The sequence below is a fragment of the Megalobrama amblycephala genome, linkage group LG2, assembly GCF_018812025.1.
Source record: "Megalobrama amblycephala isolate DHTTF-2021 linkage group LG2, ASM1881202v1, whole genome shotgun sequence".
Classification (NCBI taxonomy): domain Eukaryota; kingdom Metazoa; phylum Chordata; class Actinopteri; order Cypriniformes; family Xenocyprididae; genus Megalobrama; species Megalobrama amblycephala.
Genome location: NC_063045.1, coordinates 7,045,718 through 7,065,510, shown reverse-complemented (window position 1 = coordinate 7,065,510; position 19,793 = coordinate 7,045,718). Strand labels below are relative to the sequence as shown.

Below are 19,793 nucleotides of genomic sequence, written 5' to 3'. Positions count from 1 at the left end.
TGAATCTAACCACGTCACGTCAACAAATGGAAAAGTCAGTCTATTCATGATCATGTTAATTATTGTGCCTTTTGCCCCAACAGCAGGGGCGCTTTTTACCCCAAATACCATACTTTTACATATTCTTCCGTTATTGAAAAACTGTTGCTTGAATTACCTTGAGCAAAACTGAAAATCATTAAGAAGACCTTTGTCTGAAAATACAAACGTTAATTTAATAGATTCTCATTTGCTTCTAAAATCAACATTTTAAAAACATCATATATTAGATCAAACTACCTCAGAATCAACTTTGCGTTGCTGCCCGCGATCAGATCAAGGCTCAGACAAATTTGCATGTGCATTTTGAAAAGCGGATATTTAGGGAAGTGCTTCAGCACGTTTTTGTGCCATCTAGTGGTTTAGAGGAAAATAAAATAAAAGGCACCATTAGCCCTGTTGTACCCTACTGTACCTTATTACTGTGATTGAAATATCACTGTCAAAAGTTTAATAGACTGATGGTTTTTAACAGGTACATGACGGGAAGTATTAAATATCTTAATTTATATATTTTTGAAGCATCATGTCCTCAAAGGTATATATTGCAACACAATATACAAATGTTTTCCATTATGAAAGAGTTAAAAAGGAGCCTGGGTCTTTGTTTACTTACCAGACATTTTCTTCACTTCTCCAAACATCATTCACCATCAGCATGTGTCAGTTTTTCCTAAAACTATAACATCCCTCAATGAGTACCTTGTCTATGATTTACAGTGACCCCCCTTGTGGTTTTGGATAATGCAATCCACGAACACATTTAAATCAAATAAAAATTCACATCACATTTTTCTCATTTTAAAACTTCCAATAGAAGTCTTCTCCATAGTCAACAATGATGGATATTCCTTCTCACGTATGAAAGTTTCTCTGCCCACGAATTCCACTCTGGAATTTCTCTTTCTCGTGTCATTTTAAGCGTTCCGACAGAACGGAATGTTTCCGGAGATGTTGTTGCACTCTCAGCATGTTTGGAGATCCTGAGCAAACTGAACTTTCATGACTCTGATGTCTGGCTGTGCGGATTTGACCCCATAGACCCATTTTCAAATGAGCCATGACCTGGAATACTTCAGAAGATCACAAATATATATGAACCCGTGGTTAAAAAAACATAAACTAGTAATAAAATCTATTTATGAGTGGACCATAAAAATCCCCTTGTTGTAAACCTTTGTGAAACATTACACAGCAAAAACTCTTTGCTTGTCTGGCTGTTACAACTCAGTTACAACAGCCCAAACAAAAATAATAATAATATTAAAAAGTCAAGGGACAAGAGCTAAAGCAACTAAATCAAACACTGATCTACATAATGGTGACTTGAAAAATGATAATATTCTCCTTTGGTGGTTCTGCTTGTTATCATCAGGTGTCTTCAATAATGGTCAATCATCACTCAGTTAATCACTTAATTATCTCATTAACTTTAACACTATTTCAGTGACATATACATATACTCCCAGGAGAGTTAATGACCAAACATACATATCATGAATGTCATTTACTTGAGTTTTACTCAAACTTTAATTTGAGGGCCGCAGTGGGAAATTACACCAAATTACAGAAATAATATATAAAATGAAATAGAAATAATAAATAGAAAATGTAATTGAATACAATAATTGAATTGAATACAATACATACTTTTTTATACTTTGCAAAAGTTTAATAAATAAGAATTTATCCGTTGTACATTATTGGCACTCATTGGATGTTTATCTTTAACACATATGTCACATTCACTTTGCAAGAAGAGTGTCTGTCAAGAACATAAATCTAGATAAGTACAAATAAGTCAAGTTAATGGTCAATTGATCCACAACAATGTGTCTCTGGATAAAGTACTGGATCAGATTCTGTGAAATAAATAAACATTGTTAATGTGTCAGCAATTTTAATAAGATTCCTGATTCCATACTTAAAACTCACCCTGTGATTCTGCAGTTATGTGCTTGGACGTACGACCCCATGTATCTGATGTCACATCTCACAACGTTATTGGAGAAATCAGACTCTTGCACTTGGAATCCTGGGTTCACGGTCACCTGTTAATGGTTCACATAGTTTCAAAGCATGTCTGTAACTTTTGGTATAACAATGCAATGACTCACCTTTAGAATATAATCTCCAGGAGAAACATCAGTAATGTCAATCCACTGACAGTCGATGTTGGCATGGTAGGTGTCATAGCAGCCTGGGCTCAATCCCTGCTCCAAAAATGACAAAAGTTCTAAACTGACTGATAAAACAACTTAATTGTGGAAAAAAATAAGGAAGTGACATGAACCTGTGTGTGAGCAGTGCAGGCGTATCTTCTCCTCACACCTGGATCACAGCTGGTGTCCTCCAGACAGAAACTGGCTTTATGACCCTCAGCCACCTTTCTGCCCGTGGAGGCATCCAGGAGGTCGTAATTGCTGAAGGCATCCATGCTGTGATAATGTCTTTAGGATGAAAATGGAGTAATATAGATAAATAATCACTTTGTTATCAAGAAATGAATAGAAGAGTCACTTTGAGATTCTGTAGCTAGGTCATAGGTTCGATTTCCAGGGAGCTTGTATATTTACAAAAAAACTGGAATGAAAGTATTGAACAAATGTGCATAAATGTACATTAACATAGAATTCAATGAACTGTGAAGTATAAAAAAAATATCTTCTCTCTTGGTTCCCAAAATGGAAAACCATTGGGGACCTTTCAGTGAATACTTCTTAAAAGAACCATTTTTCTTAGTGTGAAGAACATTTGAATAATCTAAAGAACCTTTTGTGCAGTTGAAAGGTTCCATGGATGTTGTTCATCATGGATCATAGATGCAAATAAAGAATCTTTCATTTAAAGAGTGTGTCTGTCTGTAGAAATAAGGTGAATGCTGAATGTTAAAGTTGTCAGAAACCTACTGATGGCAGCTGTGCCATTCCCACTGGTGATTTGGTTTCACAGGGAGAAAATCTGCTGTGCCTTGATTTTTGACCCTCTGAGGAAATCGGAGAAGCACTCTGTAATCAAGGTCTCTCACTCTTGAGTTGTACGCTGAACTTGAGGGAAAAGGCAAATATTCCAATTAAAATGGTTGGAAAATCAAGAATGGTTATAATTTGCTGCTATTGTGGTTTGGTTCCCAAATTAGAGTCAGTACCTGGAGAGGCAGTTCTCTTCTGCGGCACATCTTAATGTGTACATCTGCACTCTTTGGATATAAGATGCAGCTTGGATATAGTATGGATCAGGAATGAGATCAGGCAGTCCTGGAAAAGATTATTAGTCTATAATTTAAATGGACAGACTATAAAGAAAAAAAAATGTATATGCAATTTAGACCGCAAAACCTAGATGATTTTATTTTATTTTCATTTGGCCCTACAAAAACAAGTTAATTGTCGTAACCGTAGTACGCGACTTTATCATTTTTCATCGGAGTTAGACACCATATTGCGAAATATTGGTTCAAATCTGATACTGATTTTTATCCAACAGTGGGCGCCAAAAGACACTTTGCATCATAAAGTGAACATCATCAGCTCTCACAGTGTACTTTAAAGACAGTCGACCGCCCTTAAAGTCATTGTATATTTCGCACATTGACTAAAAAATTCCAAATGTTGTCTTACCGTTATGGAAATACCTTGTACCATGACCCGTTTCTCTCTGAGGAGATCTATTGACACTTCCATTTGGGAGCAGATTATAGTAGAAAGGGTTTCTGTTGTTTACCTGAGGATTCGTTGGTTCATCACCAATCATAGTGTCACTTTCCTCAACCCGGAGGGGAGGATTTACCGTATTTCTGTTATTAACATATGCTGAAGGTGCAGCTGAACTGGTTCTTGATGAAAGTTTAGAATTATTAGCAGTGTTACTCCCAGTCAAAGTGGAAAGTTGAGGAAGCGGATTGGCCTCAGAATTGATAGTGGAAGTTTTTTCAGTAGCTGCCGTGGGTGATGTTCGTTTTGGTGTGCTGGTAACTAAGTTATGGCGTCCTGGTGCCCTTGAAGCTTTCACTGGTGCCAGTGTCGTTTTTTCAGTTGGTGCTGCTATCCCATAGAGCGTGAACTGAGTGTGCAGTGCTTCATCTGAAGAAAGTGCAGTTCTTTTTGCATGCAAAGACAACTGATTATTCCTCAAAGGAGATGTATGACCAGACATCATGTAGGGTCTTGCATCCATACCAAGAGTGTGGTCTGGCACAGAGTTTGAATGCACCACATGCCCAACTGTGTGCATCCTAGTGTTGGCAGAACGTCCCATGAAAATCCTGCCTGTGAATGTTGGCATCAAATGCCTCGTCAATAAGAATCTTGCATTTCGTTTTCCAGAAACAGGTGTGTGATATTGAGAACCGGTGCCCAGTAAACTGTAAACCTGTCTGTTAGTTTCCCACTTAACCATGTGTCTCCAGGATCCATGGCGCTGTGCGGTGCTAAAACACACCAGGATGCTCAGGTGTATGAAGAAGAGAATAAATGAATATTTCATTTCAAAATTATTAAATTATGGGTAAATTGGACCAGGATGCAAAAGAAAGTGTGGGACTTTGTGCTCCCCAAAGCTGTTAAATAAGAGCCCAGGTTGAGATGAAGGCGGTACATTGGAGGCGTTTCTCTCTCCAAACTTTCCCACTTTTTCCTGCTTGAAGTTTCACACTCAACACATTTACAAATGGGAAATGTGGTGCCACTTTAATAGTAAAGGTGTAGTTAGTTGACAAAAACATGTATAACTACCAAAATTTAAGTAAAAAAGACCATAGCCTATTTGTTTTATAGTCTTCCTTAATTGCAGTTCATTGAATAGGGCATGTTTTGCCACTAGAGGGAGTGAAAAATGTCATTTTAAGTAATTGCATAAGGGTTTATTATTGGCATATTGTAAACAAAATGACTACCTCTTTGTCAGTAAATCACATGAAATTATATGAAAGTCCCAGTCATGCCATTATCACAAGAAAATCTGCCTTACAAAACCATTCCTATCTTCCAATGACGACAATTGCTCCTAATAGCGATGAATGTCTTTACTTTCCCCTTCGAATTATTTCATTGCACAAATATTTGAAGTGAATGAGTAGGCGTTTGTCTTATGAGAAAGGGACACTATTGAAAAGCACATAGGCACATTCAACTCTGAATTTAAAGCATGAGCTCAAGGTTTATTCAGGAAAATGTCTAGACAATGTTTGTTTTCATGCAGTTTGAACTTAAGCATAGGCCTTTTTACACAGAGCAATAAATATAAAGCTGAGCTGGAACTTGTGTTGGAGCGGAAAAGTTGATTATTTGATTATGGAGATCACTATATACATTTAAAGGTTATCTCTTTATAAAAATAATCCTTGGGTTAATGCAAGCTAATTTGGTAGAAAACAAAATAATCCCAGGAATGATATTTGTCAGGTTATTTTTCATTTTAAGACTATTGGGATAACTGTACAAGGGAAAACCATGGACATTAGTTAATGGTTATTTAATAGTTCCTAGTCCTGTTATTTACATACTAGCGTGATATTTATCTTATCTTTAAGTGCACATACCATATAAGTACACTTACATAAGTGCTTATTTTCGGCAACTAATTTTGTACTTAATATACTAAAAATTAATCTTTAGTACATCTTAAGATAATATCAAGAACAACTAAGTGTACTCAACTATTTTAAGACACCATGAATATGAACTAAAATGTGCTATTAATATACTATATCTGTATTTAAAAAATGTATTTAGTTACCACTTATAGTACACTTGAACCCGAAGTATACTACAAGTGGCAACTAAATGCATTTTTAAAATACAGAAATATGTTAAAAGCACTTTTTAGTTCATATTCATGGTGTCTCAAAATAGCAGTTGACTACACCGAGATGTTCTTAAGATTATCTTAATTAGAATTTTAGTATATTAAGTACAAAATGAGTGTGCAAAAATAAAGCATGTTAAGTACATCATGGAAGTGTACTTATTTTCACCTAGTATTTGATAGCTTTAACCCCTTACCTTACCTCTAATTTTCTCTTGTTCAGAACAGGCTCAACTGACAGTAAAAGAGAAATTCCTTTAGAAATGTTCAACTTAATAAAGCAAAAAGTCACAATGGGCAACGAATCAAAGTGTACAAAGCACCTAATTAACTTTTATAATTTCAAAATAGTGTAAACACTAACATTTTCATAAAAGGAAGTCCCTTGGTTGAGCCTCTGGATAATAAGTTTAAAGGGTTAATTCACCCAAAAATAAAAATTGTCAATTACTCACCCTCATGCTATTCCACACCCGTAAGACCTTCAATCATCTTTAGAACACAAATTAAGATATTTTTGATTAATTCTGATAGCTGTATGACTCAATAGACAGCAATTTAACCACTTTCAAGGTCCAGAAAGGTACTAAAGACCTTGTTAAAATGGCCAATGTGACTATAGTGGTTCAACCTTAAATTTTATGAATCAACAAAAATACTTTTTGTGCGCAAAAAGAAAACAAATATAACTTATTCAACTATCTTTTGCCCTGTGTCATTCTGCTATGTTTACGTCCAGCACTTCCAGGTTCAATTTCGACTCAATATTGGCTGGAGCTGATCACGTGAGCAGTTCGACGCATGCGTGCGATGCTGACGCAGGAGCCGGCCAATAATGAGGCGTTCTGACGTAGAACCTGAAAATGCTGGACATAAACATAGCAGAATGACACAGGATATTGTTGAATAAATTTGTTATTTTTGCACACAAAAAGTATTCTTGTCACTTCAAAATTAAGGTTGAACCACTGCAGTCACGTTGACCATTGTAACAATGTCTTTAGCACCTTTCTGGATCTTGAAAGTGGTTGTTAAATTGTGGTCTACTGAAGAATCATACGACTATCAGATGTCTTATGGGTGTGGACTGACATGGGGGTGAGTAATTAATGACAGAAATTTCATTTTTGGGTGAACTAACCCTTTAAAAACCCACATTAAAATGTGTATAAAAAAAAAAATAATAAAAAAAATTACATTATACAGCAAAATCAGGTGAAGAATGACAAAACATGGTCATTATGGGTGTACAATGGAAAGACTGACAAATGTTAATATATAAAAAGTTCAAAGCACAATGTTTATTGGTCACATTTAAAAAAAAAAAAATCAAACTTTGGAAATTCATTATTATGTGGTAAACACTTTCCAGAATTGAGTCATCAAGGAGTGCTTTGAAAGAGTCACAAAAACTTAAAAACAATGTAAAATATGGAACACAGTCCTCAAAGTGGTAATGCAAAAAGTTCCTTCACAAGTATTTAAGTTACATCCAGTCAAATTATTTACAACAATTGTATGTTAAAAAACAAAAAAAAAAACAAGTCCAATTCAAGTAAGATTCGTATTTACAATATTGTACAGATTATGGGCGGCAGCCTGCTCCTGCTGAAAGACAAAAAACGAGACAAGTTCTTTTATTACAGCACACAAACATATGCAATTAATTATTCCACCTGACATCTGGATTGGCTTTCTCACCTATAAGCGATTCAGAAGTGTATTGTGGATGTCTTCGTAAACCTGGGTGTACATTTCGTCTTTTGTTTTCAAGCCATCCAAGTACTCTGTTGAAGTAGACGTGACACAAAATTAATATTTATCTAAAATATTGTGTGTTTTTGTTCAAACTCAACCGTGTAAAGAACTGTACCAATTGGCAAACCGCAGTTCTCCATGTCACATCTGTGTTTCAGGTACATGGGCCACACGTGACCGTCAAATAGTCCAGGAGGGTCAGGAACAGTGTACTGTCGTGTACTGAAATAAATAATATGTGTTTATTTCAGCTGCTCATATTTAGCACAATTCATGAGTGTCTAAATACTATTTTTACACACCTTCTCCTACTCTTGCACTCCTCATAAGGGATGGTTATGTAATAAGACTTGTCAAAGAAGTCCAGCAAAGGCCTGTATGGGGAGAAAAAGACCAACAATCAAGATAAAAGGGTCACAACCTTAAAGTGAACACTCTCTGGAACTGCGAGGTGCTTGATTAGGGTGCTTCCACATAAGCCGGCTCAGAAATCAGCACATGCAGTTGCACGTGCCCACCAATAGCTCAGCGTCTCCTTATCTACACCAATGCAGGGCGTCACATGACTGGCATGTACGTCGTGCGCCCTGATGTCTCCTCCTTACATACACTGAGCATATGTACCCAAATGTTCCCAGAATCTAATCTTTGCAAATCATGCAGTTCAGGCCATCATAAGTTGCTCACTTGTAGTTGTACAGTAGAAATCCTTCTACGATTAGTATGTGCACTTGGCTCTCGGGGTCGTCCATTTCTGCGGCCGGGGTCAACTGGATGCCGTGAGAGCGGGCGAATTTAACGGGGTTCTCCACCCAGCCCTTGATGGTATTCACCATGGCCTCCATATCCAAAGCTGTGATCACTACAAAAGCAGAACAAAAGCTTTTAGAGCAAGAACAAAACTTCAGTTTTAATTTCATTTATAGCAAAGCCACACTGGAGAGAATGAAAATGGGTTGGGAGGGACATTATAAAATCTTTGTTATGGGAGGCGATGCATAGAATGAGTTATTTCTCTCCTACGATTTATATTCTTACCATCCCACTGTTTAAAGCCATCCGCTCCGACTGCTATCTGATCCGGCGGCTGAAATAACAGTGACCAGTAAAACACTGCAGCAAATACCATCATCTACATCTGCCGTCATGTTTATTAGAGAGACGGACTGCTGATCTAGAATCAGGTCTCGGCCATCATAACCTGATGAATACAACTTGACAGATGGGGCAAACTGATCTTGGATCAGTACTTTTGAGTTCTCACATGCTCATACAAGTAACCAAAAGAAAAGTTTTATTAAGTAAATATAAAGAGTCATTAAAGGGTTCATTATAATAAAGTTACTTCTTATTGAAGCCATATATGTAGTACTATTAACTGGCAAGAAAAGAAAGCTACAATTATAATAGCACAGCAAATTAAATGTAAAAAAAATAATATATTGTTTAATTACAAAACCGATATTCTACAAGAGCTCCATATAATAATAATAATAATAATAATAATAATAATAATATATATATATATATATATATATATATATATATATATATATATATATATATATATATATATATATATATATATATTAAAAAATAAATCACTTGGCTGTAACTTTGAAAGCCAACACGAAACTAACCAGAAATATTAAATAATATTATATTTAGATGAACTCACCTTGAAAAAGTCATCCTGATGAACCACACAGCAGTTTGGTAAGGCTTTAATTAACCTGTTCGTCAGGGTGGTTTTACCACCATTAGTCACACTAAACATGAATAAATAAAAAAGGGATGTTACAAATAAAACAGTTGAAAAAAAAAAAGAGAGAACGATTAAACATATTTTAAGTATAATCGTGTATGTTAAAATTTATTCATATAAAAATGGCGGGATGGTTTCCTCAGTTACTCAGCTGGCTTATGACAACAAAGAATATAACGTTGTTAAATACCCGCGTGTTCACTACAATAATCTCTTAATTAATTTTTTACACTTTAAATAAATAAAATAAAATAAAATAAGGCCTCTTTACTGTTACTTTAATGTTTCGTCCTTTGTATTAAAGCCAGTGGTGGTGATACAAACACATTACAATCACAAATAATATTAAAAAAAATGACACCCCAACAAAAAAATTAATAAAAATACTGTTAACTTACTTTACAAACAACAACAATTCGAGTATAATCAATGCATAGATATATTAAGGCGCGAATGTCCGTTAAAAACATTCAGCAACTTCGGCGCGCTCACATTTTTAAATCTCCCGCTCAAAACATAAACAAACGTTTCAAAGCTCGCGATTATGTGAAAACACGCATCCAACACGTCATGAGTGAGAATAAAAGACGGTAAGAAAATAATTAATGACTATCTGTATAATATATTATCTTAACTTAAAAATATTAAAAGCCACATGGCTGGACTGTAACTATTACAACTAGTTGTTCATAACTAAAAAGTCACTTACCCTCCAATTCCGATGATGTACTTCATCGTATCTGATCTGGTTGAAGTTTTACAATTTAGACGCCTCAAAACGCCTAAAATAAAATGCAAGATTAAAAAGTTCCACTTAAAGCAAAGTTTGCAGTGTTCTCTCCGTAGCGACTGGTGCGTTGTGGGAGCAAAATTGCACGTGGGCATATAACCAAACGTATGCGTCACAGAAAGGGCGTGGCTAAAGTGTTAGGCAACCATTCGCCGTTCACTCATCTCTAACTCACAATCTGCCTATAATTCTCATGAATTTCCCAGACAAAATGAGTAAAAATTAGTACAATTAATAAGCAAAAATAGTTTTTAAATATTTGTGTTCTAAATCAGCATGTAGAAACTGCACTGGCAGCTGTCCTTTGAATTAACATTGAGTTGGTTCTCTAGAAATGTAGAGCACATTCTTTGAAACTTATTAAAATGAACAACAGTAGGTCTAATGAAAGTTACAGTGTAATACCACGATACAATATTATATATAATATAGATAGCACAATGACACAGTTGACAAGGACAGTGTCAAAGAAACTGCATTTTGGGTGTTATTCCAAAATGCGGACTGTTTATATGGATATCCTCAAAGGGGCTTCAAATATTTAGGTGAGGGGTCAGAATAATCCTGCGGGATACTTGCAGGGCACCACGTTTAAGTCTCATAGGAAAAAAATCACATGCATTGTGGGTGGGTACGGATATTACATCACAGAAATATGATTCTACCGTGCAGAAGGGACGTCTTGTACACTTTTATATTTACATTATGAAATGTTTAATTAAATATTCATATATAAATTTGAATTTTATTGACTATAACTACTAAATCCAGGTGTGAGTGATTCAAAGTCAAAGCTAACGGTTAACAAGGGTAAAATTTATGACTGTAGAAATGTTTTCCATTTCCAAATGACATTGAGGGCCATTCTTTATTTAGGTCAAAGAGAGTGTGACTGGTCACTCCATCGTAAAGACTGCTGATATAATAGTCACATACACACATAAATAGTCTGTCACATCACTGAAATACGAAAATAACTCTATCTTGTGACTGGATGCAAGACTTCTACACAATTCTTTGTAGAACTCAAGGAGCTGATTTGTTCAATAGGACAAGTTTAAAGGTAATATCCCACCTTTGTTTTGAAATTAAGCCAGACATGTTTTTAATCTGTGTCAAAATTTTACATTAGCAATTAGCTTTCAGAACACGTTATTAGAGTTTCAGATATAAAGATCAAGAACAGACAAAAATCAATACTGTACTCATACACAGCAGAATGTTTAATTTTTCATAGCAAACATAAGGCAACATAAAAATCCTGCTGAATACATTGATGTCAAAATGTTTTCAGAGATGGCTGGCACATATCTTTTACAAAAGCTGGTCATTAAACAAGATGAAAGGGTTAAAACATTCAAAAAACATCCAAGAAAGGATTCTAGGCAAACATAATTGGCGAAATGGAATAAAGTTACATTCGATTTGAGCGCATACACACAGAGAAGCACAGGAACGGTTGCTTGGAAATCGACATGCACCACCAATCAAATCCTGAGCGGACACATCCGTCAATTAAAGGCATGACATTCTCAAGGGTCAGAAAGCAGGGAACAGCCTATTTAAAAAAGCGTTAACTGTAAAGAGGCTACAATGCATGATGGTACATCCTGCTACCGAAAACAGCAACGTTTCTCTGTGCGCATTGCCATTTGTTGGTGGATCTCAAGATGCTTTTTTAAAATTGTGCCTTTGCAGATGAAAGCGAGAGCAGCTTGCCTTCTCATCCTCCAACTTTCGATTAAAGTTTCTGCTTTGTTGCTGATCTGAAACTAGTTTCGAGTCGTCGTCTAACATGTATATGAATAATTTGGGAATATGAAAAACGGTCCAAGATCAGCAACAAGAACATTCAAGCTTGTCCGCTCAGAGTCCAGGCTCTTCAGTCGCTGTTGTCCTGGAGGTAGAAAGTTGTTTTGAGTATTTTAATGTGGCAAAATGGAAGAATTATATGAAGCAGTCATGAAATAATGATGTGTTATGAATGTTTGCTCACCTCTCTGGATTGGTTGGCTTCTGTTGCTGTTCTTGATGCTGTTGTTCTTTCTGTTCCTGCTCCATTCTACAAAGAAAAGAGCATTTTGGGTAACTCTATTAATTCTATTATCCAATCACAATGGGAGTCTCCTCTTCCGGTTAAACTAATAGGAGCCAAATAAACCAATTTTGAGGAGTTTGGTGATTACCTCTCTTTTCTAGCATTGATTCTTTCCTCTTCAAATCTGCAAAAAAATGACATATTGACCTTGTAAATTGGTATCAGGTAAAAGGTTTGCTTAGAAAAGGGTTTTAATACATTTGTTTGACATTTCCTTACTGTAAGATACACTCTGGGATCTGAATATGATCCATAGGGACAATCTTTTCCAGCTCTTCCAAGCTGTGCACATAACGGATCTTATTCATGAACTTCACGCTGTAGAGCATAAGATGTCATTTATGAGCATGAACATGAACTTTTAAATAATTATATCTATGCATATTTATCCATGTTTACCTGATGAAGGGTTTGGAAATCGCGAGGACTGTCCGGATAAACCAGGAAGGGTGAGTGATGATCAGAGATTTTAGGTTTTTCCTCAGTCTGAGGAAAAAGGTTCAAGATGAATTCTTCTACTAATGCATTTGCATAAAATAGATCACTGTTTCCATACCTTCTGTCGATCATTTGATAGCACTTCTTAAGCCAGCTAATGCCGGGCATTTTACTCCGGGGCGTTCCTCCGTTCATGTAGATGATCAGGTAATCCTCCGCGACCAGCATCTCCAGACTGCTCACCACATACCTGAGGCACAGGTGTGAGGACAGTGTGAACGTGTGAAGCAAAGCCAAATAAAGACAGAACAAGATTGTACTGTACAGTCTGGGTTAGCTGTGTTTAATGTCCTTACAGAAAGAGATTTTCCATCAGGTAATGGTAATCTGGGCAGCTGCTGTCAGGAAGGTAACATGCTGTGAACACTATGATGGCATTCAAGCCCTCGCCATAGTACCCTAAAGAACACACAGAAGCAGTGAACTCAAGACACGGCAAACTATAAACTGCATTAACGATGACTCAAGATAATGTGGCGTACCTCCGTGTGATATGACGCGCAGATAGGGTCTTATGACCTGCATATCGATCCGATGTTCCTGTTCGCCGATGATCACAGTCCTCCACAAACGGCCATTGACACCTGTCCCGTCCACACCTTCTCCATCAGCGTCACTGTCAGCAGGGGGCGCTTTGACAGAGGCGACGGGTGTGTCATCTGAAAGCCATGGATCAATGAGTGGGACATCTATCTATCTATCTATCTATCTATACATCTACTGATCTACCTACTGATTTATCTATCTATCCTGGAGCCATGAAGAACAGCATATCCTTACCCTCCCACTCCAGGTCATTGCCGTTGGTTATGAACTCCAGTGAGTCCGTATCGTCGGGCGTCTCGATATCATCCACATTAATATCCAGATCATCAGGTGTATCCAGGAAGTCATCTGAGAGCAACGACCCTTCGCTCTGGTCCAACGACAAGTTCATATCCGGCGCCACCAGTGTGCGACGCTTCCGGTGCGCTCCGCCCCCTCCGGCTCCACCAATGAGAAGAGAGTTTGGGGGAGCTGAGCCAATCAATATGATGGAGGAGCATTATGAGAATGCAAATTATTACTTTAAGAGAAATGTTTGCGTATGAAACAAAGCCACTTACAAGTTCTCCCCTCGCTCAGGGCACAGGAAGAGTCCATGTCACCCTCCGCAGGAAGTGGCCTAGCAAGGACAATATTTCAATTCACTTAAAATGCCACATGAATTTTAATCAAGTGCAAATATCCTTTTGTGTAGGAAAGAAAGCCCTACGTGTTTGGAAAAACATGAGGGTGAGTAAATGACAAAATTGGTGAACTGTTTCTTTAAGACGGTAGTAGATTGTGATATGCTAATCAGCACCATAGGCCCTCGGGGTCGGTGCACACGCAGCTGATAAACAGAGGGGGTTGTCAGTGCCAGTGGGGTTCACAGCTGCTCCTTCTGTGACTATTTAACTCGCAGTTGTCATTGTTTCCCCATTTTAGACGACAATAACTAATCAAAAGATTTGAGAAAGGCCATTATCAGTGTGACCATGTCAACAAAGCAAAACATTCTGAAGAAATGCATAATAATACCAAAATATGTAAATAAATGTATGAATCACAGACTAAATTTGGCACCATGTTATTTATAACAACAGCTTCCCTGTGGAGCGTCATCATATTTCTATGTCTAACAGTGGCTGTTAGGTATGTAAAACAATAATGCACCACTCAAAACTGTTTCAGTCAATGTGTATTTAATAAAATGTATGATTTTCAGCATGCTTTAAGAAAAAACAAACAAAAAAAACAACCCCAAAAAAGCACAATCAAAGCTGATCTCGCTCACCTGCTGTGTAAGATGAAGAAGCTTTCTGGTTGCTTTCAAATTCTGTGAGTTCTTACTCCACGCTAGCGTGAAATCTCATGGTCTTAACGCTGTTTAATATTTCAAAAGCATCATGCTGTCGTGTGATGCTGGAGCTGCTCCTCTAAGCCTGACCTGCCTCCATTTTCCTGGTGATGCTGCTTGTGTTGTTGGCAGCTCGCTGCGTCACATGACGTGGCTCGTTTCCATTTAAGGAGAGAGCTGCACCTGCTCACGTCTCCGTTCAGCATCTCACTTAGGATTCGCTGAAGAAATGATGCTCTTTTCCTTTTTTTAAGGCCTGTATCTGTCTTCATAGCCTTCAAACTTTAAGCTTTTTAAACTCTCTCTTTCTTTCTATCTAAATTATTTCAGAAGCTTTTACAATTAGGATACTTCAAACTTTCAGGATAGGCTTTCTCAAGCCAACATCAAGGTTTGTCTTTTTTAACTAGTTTATAAATTAAAACACTTAAATGCATCAACAACTTCAAATTTCATGCATCCCACAAAGACCTGTTATGTGTTTTAAGCCACAATGAAACCAAATTGGGGAAACCAAATGTACAAGTTAAAAAAATAATTTGTGTCTGTGGTGGCAATTTATGAATTTTCATTAAAAAGAAAAAAAATGAAGATGCACATATACCCAGGAAAATCATCATCCAGCCACTCGTCTCTCGCCTCTATCATCTCCATCAGCGGGCCAAAGTCAACGCTGCCCATGCTGAAGGAACCAGGGACCTGAAAAACACAGTCAAATCCTTCCCTCAAGACTTTAAGCACAAAGTATCCTGACGTGTTTTCATCTGAACACAATTATTTTTTATACAAAAATATACTCAGGTCGCAGGTCGATCTCATGGGTGCCATGTGACTCCATCAACCTCAAGCCAAAAGTCAGTCCATACCAGAGGAATTTTAGTGTGCTACGGATTAATGGGAAAAATCATTTTAATCCCTCTTTTAATCCGTGGCTGAAGTGGTCTCCACTTTGATGTAGAGATAATTCCCTTTTGTTCACCTTTGAATTGTCTCTTTGAATTATTATGAGTTTTTTTTTGTCTAAACATTGGAAGAAATTCAGTAAACAATAAAAAAAAAAACTACTGGGTTATTATAGTGAACTACAACTAAAATGAAAACTAAAACCATAAAGAAATTGTTACTTCAAATAAACATTGATTCAAATAAAATATATAAAACTTTATTTTTAATTTCAACTAGCTGTCAAGGGAACATTTCTCATTTTTATTTAGTTTAACTTGATACTGTAACTGAAACAAAGAATAAAATAAAATAAAAACTATGTATAGATTTTTTTTAAAGCACCAACAGCTAAAAACAAAAGTACTAAAAATAAAAATATAAAAAAAGTAATAACTATATTAGTACCCCAGTGCTACTAAAGTAAATTGAAACTTTATGGTGGCGTGGCTTGAAAGCACTAGTTCACTATTTTTTTCAGAAATTCATGCAGTAAATACATCCCATTCAAAACATATTAATTTGTCGAATCTTGCAAAATGCAGTCTTTGATAGGTTAAAATAATAATATTAAGCCACTCTTACTCACATACGGATCAGGTTATTCCTGGTGAACTGATTATTTTTGCTCTTCATCCAGAGCAGAACGCAGGTGTTGATGCAGGTGGTCCTGGAGAAAACACAAGAGTCCTCTGTTCACTGTGAGGGACAGGAAAAACTACGCTCACTCTCCAGGTCACAAACAGGCACTTTGACACTGAATTCAGTCGATCTTGTTAATTTCAGCATGTATATTCTGCTGTCTTAATCCAAAAATTACCAGTAAGGATGCTTTAGGACTATCAGAGATGCTTTGACATATTCCTTCTCCTCCTGAATGCTGAATGCTGGTGGTCCAGGCTCAGGATGAATAGAGCATCTGTTATTTGGCACTTCCACATCCTCTAAACACTGGAACAACAGAGCCTTTGAAATCCGATTGAATTAACCCTCTGAACCCACAGGTGGCGCTAATGTACAAAACATATCTGCTCATTTTGGGTGAACCAGACATTTAGCTTATTTATTTAAAACATAAAATTTGCATAATATTTGTATCCACATGTGCAGATTTTTTTGTTTATTAATCTTATAAAAATTTTATATTATTATAGGTATGTATTGCTATCTATTATATATATTATTTATTTTTAATATATTTTTACATACTATTTCTCATGTAAAATATTATAATTGTTTTATAAAATATACTAAATTGGTCATTTATATTTGTTTGGTGTTAGTCATTTATGCATGTTGTGTATGTTGTGAATAAATAAATTACATATTGTAAGTATTTGAACATATTTCGGCTAATTAATAGGCTTATTATTTATATTATAATATTAATACAATTAGAATGTTAATTTTTCAAAGTGGAAAATGACATCACGCGATAAATTCCGACTTTCGTGTTCCTAAGCGTATTTGCCATTTTGAAAACCAAACAAATCTTTAGAATCTACTGTTAACCTTCTTATCCTTATGGCAAAATTCTATTTTCACAAACAAAGGTTCCTTAAGAAAATACCTACTTTTATAGATTTCTTATGTGAAGTAGAACATTTAATCAAATAACTAAGAATAATTAATAACAAAAAATGTATTTCTTTTTTGAAGAGATATAATGAGATCTTTCATATACTGTGATTAATACTTGTATTGGTGTTTTTTTTTTATCCTCTTTTCTTTCTTTGTTCTGTTCCTTCTTTTCTTTGTTCCTAAAAAAGCTTTTAAAAGTATCTTTCTTTTTTTTTAATGATCATTGTCAATTTATTTTTTCTCTTCCATATGTTCAGATGACTTTGGATCTGGATGTATTGTTGATACATTCTGTGAAACATATATATATATATATATATATATATATATATATATATATATATATATATATATAAGTTCCTAAGCGTATAAGGAATGTTCACCCAAAATCCTGTCATCATTTACTCAGGTTGTTGGTTACCAACATTATTCAAAATATCTTCTTTTGTGTTCATCAGAAGAAAGAACATGAATGTTGGTAAAACAAACAGTTGTGGGTCGGTCCCCATTGACTTCCATAGTATGAAAAAAATACAATGGGGACCGGAAACCTTTTGGTTACCAAAATTCTACAGAATATCTTCTTGTGTGTTAAAAGGAACAGAGAAACTCATTCAGGTTTAGAACAACTTGAGGGAAATGATTACAGAATTTTCATTTTTGGGTGTACTGTCCCTTTAAGATTTTGGCGGTCTAAATGAATCAAACTTGTGGAAATGGAGTCTAATTAAACTTTAAAAAGTATATCTTTGTATCTTTCTGTCACGTACAAATTAAACGTGAAAATGACGATCTGATTGAGGCGTTTTTTTAAGTAAAATTAAAGGCAGTGCCTCCCCTTAAAAAAAAAAACCGGTTTTACTAAATAAAAGTAAAAAAAAACATATAGTTAAACCATGGTAACCACAAATTAACCAAGGTTTTGCAACACTAATCATCATTGTAGTAAAACTGTGGTTAAATACAAACCCAGGTGAAAAATACTATAGTAAATACTATAGTGTTTTTGAACCTATAATATACTGTATATATTACAGTATTTACATTTTAACACTTTGTTAATGAATGCTACAGCGTACTGTAGTAACTATAGTGAACTGATGAACTGTAATAAATACTGTAGTATACTTTAGTTTTACAGTAAACTGTAGTGTATATTGTAGTATAATAAGTTGTAGAAAACTTAGTACAGTATTGGGTAGAGTAATTTGTTTATATTACGATAGTTGTTATATTATCACAGCAACTATAGAATTACCACAACAAATTAATTCAAGTACTTTAGTATCAAAAACACTATAGTATTACTATAGTATTTTTTTTCACCTGGGAATGGTAATCAATCTGCCACAACATGGTCACTACACTTTTACTATAATAAAACCATGGTTAATTCCCAGTTTATCAAGCATTTGATGTCCAAAAGTTACGAAAAGAATTAAAAATGAAACAAAATCGGACATTTGTTATCTGCATTCTCAATATAAACATAAAAATCTGACCTCAACATTTCAGAACACCACCGTAGGCCACTGACAGATAGCTAATTACACAGATTAACTAGTTATAGTTATATAATTCTGATAATCATAATAATTCGACGGTTTTATTTTTTAGGCGCCGCGGGGGGCAGTGGCGCGAAGGTGACCGCGACGTCACAGACACGTGTCGATCACGTGACCGCCGGAGCCGCCGCTGCTGCTGCTGCTGAAGTTTCTATGATGGCGGCCAGTAATTATTATGGATTCACACATGCAGCTGCTGCTGCCGCCGGCCCGCAGTACAGGTACTATATAAACACGCGCATGATCACATCGCTGATTCACAGCAGTCACAGAGACTCAAAAGATATTTAAACGAGCTGAGGACGGCCAGTGCTCAAAGATCTCCATGAGCTGCTGTTGTTGGTGTATTTATTGATGCTTGCATGATTTTTTAATATCGTGAAAGTGGGTTTGCGGGAATATGCGAGTGCTAGTATAAGTACCTTAGTGCTGCCATGCTTATGGACATGTAGCATCTTCCCGGAATATCATGGTAATACATGTAAATACCATGGTAAACATGTAATTGTTATTTTACCATTTTACTTTAATACATTACATTACATTAAAGTGTATTATTAAAAGTAACGTTACCTTTGTAAATAATAACGGTATTACCGTGGTATTTTGTACATTTGTAAGGGGTCATACACTACAAAAGTTTGGTATAATTAATTTTCTGTTTAATGTTTTTGCAAAAATCATTACAATTTAAAATATGTTTTCAATTTTCAGTATATTGTAATTTATTCCTGTGATGTCAACGCTGAATTTTCAGCATCATTATTATACAGTGTCACATGATCCTTAGAAATCATTCTAATATGCTGATTAGCTACTCAATTATTATTGGTACTCAATAGTATTAAATATGATTCTTTTTATTATCAGTGCTGAAAACAGTTTTGCTGCTTTTTTAAAAATTAGGATAAATTTTCAGAAGCATAAGAGACTTAAGCTGCAGTCCGTAATTTTTTTTTTTTGGTTAAAAATGATCCAAAATCAATTTTTGAGCAAGTACATAACCAGCCAGTGTTCAAAACTATCTCGTTATCTTGTCTCGATTCACAACGGTAAGCTTGTAATAATGT

At 35.7% G+C, this 19,793-nt stretch overlaps 4 protein-coding genes across 15 annotated transcripts in view; 1 reads left to right on the top strand and 3 right to left on the bottom strand.

The window, feature by feature from the left end:
• Nucleotides 1–1,573: 1,573 nt before the first annotated feature.
• Nucleotides 1,574–6,400, bottom strand: loxl5a (lysyl oxidase-like 5a). Of its 2 annotated transcripts, XM_048182329.1 has the most exons (7): nt 3,660–6,399; nt 3,188–3,296; nt 2,949–3,086; nt 2,333–2,489; nt 2,157–2,252; nt 1,975–2,090; nt 1,574–1,901 (listed from the first exon to the last, which is right to left on the bottom strand). In XM_048182329.1, the coding sequence occupies exons 1-7, from the start codon at nt 4,522–4,524 to the stop codon at nt 1,895–1,897; spliced, it is 1,488 nt and encodes a 495-aa protein (XP_048038286.1). In that variant the 5' UTR covers nt 4,525–6,399; the 3' UTR covers nt 1,574–1,894. The 2 variants fall into 2 exon arrangements, 1 of the variants encoding a protein (XP_048038286.1); XR_007183805.1 differs by lacking the exon at nt 1,574–1,901 and having other exon boundaries at nt 1,952–2,090; nt 2,371–2,489; nt 3,660–6,400.
• Nucleotides 6,401–7,115: 715 nt separating this feature from the next.
• On the bottom strand, nt 7,116–10,239 carry LOC125263346 (muscle-specific beta 1 integrin binding protein). 4 transcript variants are annotated; one of them, XM_048182353.1, is made up of 8 exons: nt 10,077–10,237; nt 9,281–9,371; nt 8,641–8,689; nt 8,290–8,464; nt 7,905–7,976; nt 7,718–7,824; nt 7,546–7,631; nt 7,116–7,452 (listed from the first exon to the last, which is right to left on the bottom strand). In XM_048182353.1, the coding sequence occupies exons 1-7, from the start codon at nt 10,100–10,102 to the stop codon at nt 7,546–7,548; spliced, it is 606 nt and encodes a 201-aa protein (XP_048038310.1). In that variant the 5' UTR covers nt 10,103–10,237; the 3' UTR covers nt 7,116–7,452. The 4 variants fall into 4 exon arrangements, with proteins under 4 accessions (XP_048038310.1, XP_048038311.1, XP_048038312.1 ...); XM_048182354.1 differs by lacking the exon at nt 10,077–10,237 and adding an exon at nt 9,766–9,902; XM_048182355.1 differs by lacking the exon at nt 8,641–8,689 and having other exon boundaries at nt 10,077–10,239.
• An 884-nt stretch (nt 10,240–11,123) lies between these two features.
• Nucleotides 11,124–19,793, top strand: part of zfr2 (zinc finger RNA binding protein 2) — a 36,745-nt gene continuing 28,075 nt past the window's right edge. For both annotated transcript variants that reach the window (XM_048182319.1, XM_048182316.1), the window contains exons 1-2: nt 11,124–11,220; nt 18,776–18,944. In XM_048182319.1, coding sequence (XP_048038276.1) covers nt 18,877–18,944 — 68 coding nt within the window. In that variant the 5' untranslated portion in view covers nt 11,124–11,220; nt 18,776–18,876. The remainder of the gene's footprint in view (nt 11,221–18,775; nt 18,945–19,793) is intronic.
• On the bottom strand, nt 11,355–18,798 carry atcaya (ATCAY kinesin light chain interacting caytaxin a). 7 transcript variants are annotated; one of them, XM_048182337.1, is made up of 15 exons: nt 18,661–18,798; nt 16,398–16,528; nt 16,167–16,276; nt 15,433–15,519; nt 15,240–15,334; nt 13,860–13,918; nt 13,534–13,770; nt 13,236–13,412; nt 13,050–13,152; nt 12,812–12,943; nt 12,655–12,741; nt 12,475–12,573; nt 12,344–12,379; nt 12,154–12,219; nt 11,355–12,054 (listed from the first exon to the last, which is right to left on the bottom strand). In XM_048182337.1, the coding sequence occupies exons 5-15, from the start codon at nt 15,314–15,316 to the stop codon at nt 12,024–12,026; spliced, it is 1,104 nt and encodes a 367-aa protein (XP_048038294.1). In that variant the 5' UTR covers nt 15,317–15,334; nt 15,433–15,519; nt 16,167–16,276; nt 16,398–16,528; nt 18,661–18,798; the 3' UTR covers nt 11,355–12,023. The 7 variants fall into 7 exon arrangements, with proteins under 7 accessions (XP_048038294.1, XP_048038297.1, XP_048038292.1 ...); XM_048182340.1 differs by having other exon boundaries at nt 16,167–16,247; XM_048182335.1 differs by lacking the exon at nt 15,433–15,519.

Coding starts and splice junctions, on each gene's coding strand:
- loxl5a (XM_048182329.1), bottom strand. CDS start 4,524: ATGAAATATTCATTTATTCTCTTCTTCATACACCTGAGCATCCTGGTG. Junction 2,490..2,948: donor GAATGGCACAGCTGCCATCA/GTAGGTTTCTGA, acceptor TTCATCCTAAAG/ACATTATCACAGCATGGATG. Junction 2,253..2,332: donor CCTGCACTGCTCACACACAG/GTTCATGTCACT, acceptor TTTTTGGAGCAG/GGATTGAGCCCAGGCTGCTA.
- LOC125263346 (XM_048182353.1), bottom strand. CDS start 10,102: ATGAAGTACATCATCGGAATTGGAGG. Junction 8,690..9,280: donor ATCAGGATGACTTTTTCAAG/GTGAGTTCATCT, acceptor CTGTTATTTCAG/CCGCCGGATCAGATAGCAGT. Junction 7,632..7,717: donor GAACTGCGGTTTGCCAATTG/GTACAGTTCTTT, acceptor CTACTTCAACAG/AGTACTTGGATGGCTTGAAA.
- atcaya (XM_048182337.1), bottom strand. CDS start 15,316: ATGGGCAGCGTTGACTTTGGCCCGCTGATGGAGATGATAGAGGCGAGA. Junction 12,944..13,049: donor CTGATGGAAAATCTCTTTCT/GTAAGGACATTA, acceptor CCTGTGCCTCAG/GTATGTGGTGAGCAGTCTGG. Junction 12,742..12,811: donor TATCAAATGATCGACAGAAG/GTATGGAAACAG, acceptor CTTTTTCCTCAG/ACTGAGGAAAAACCTAAAAT.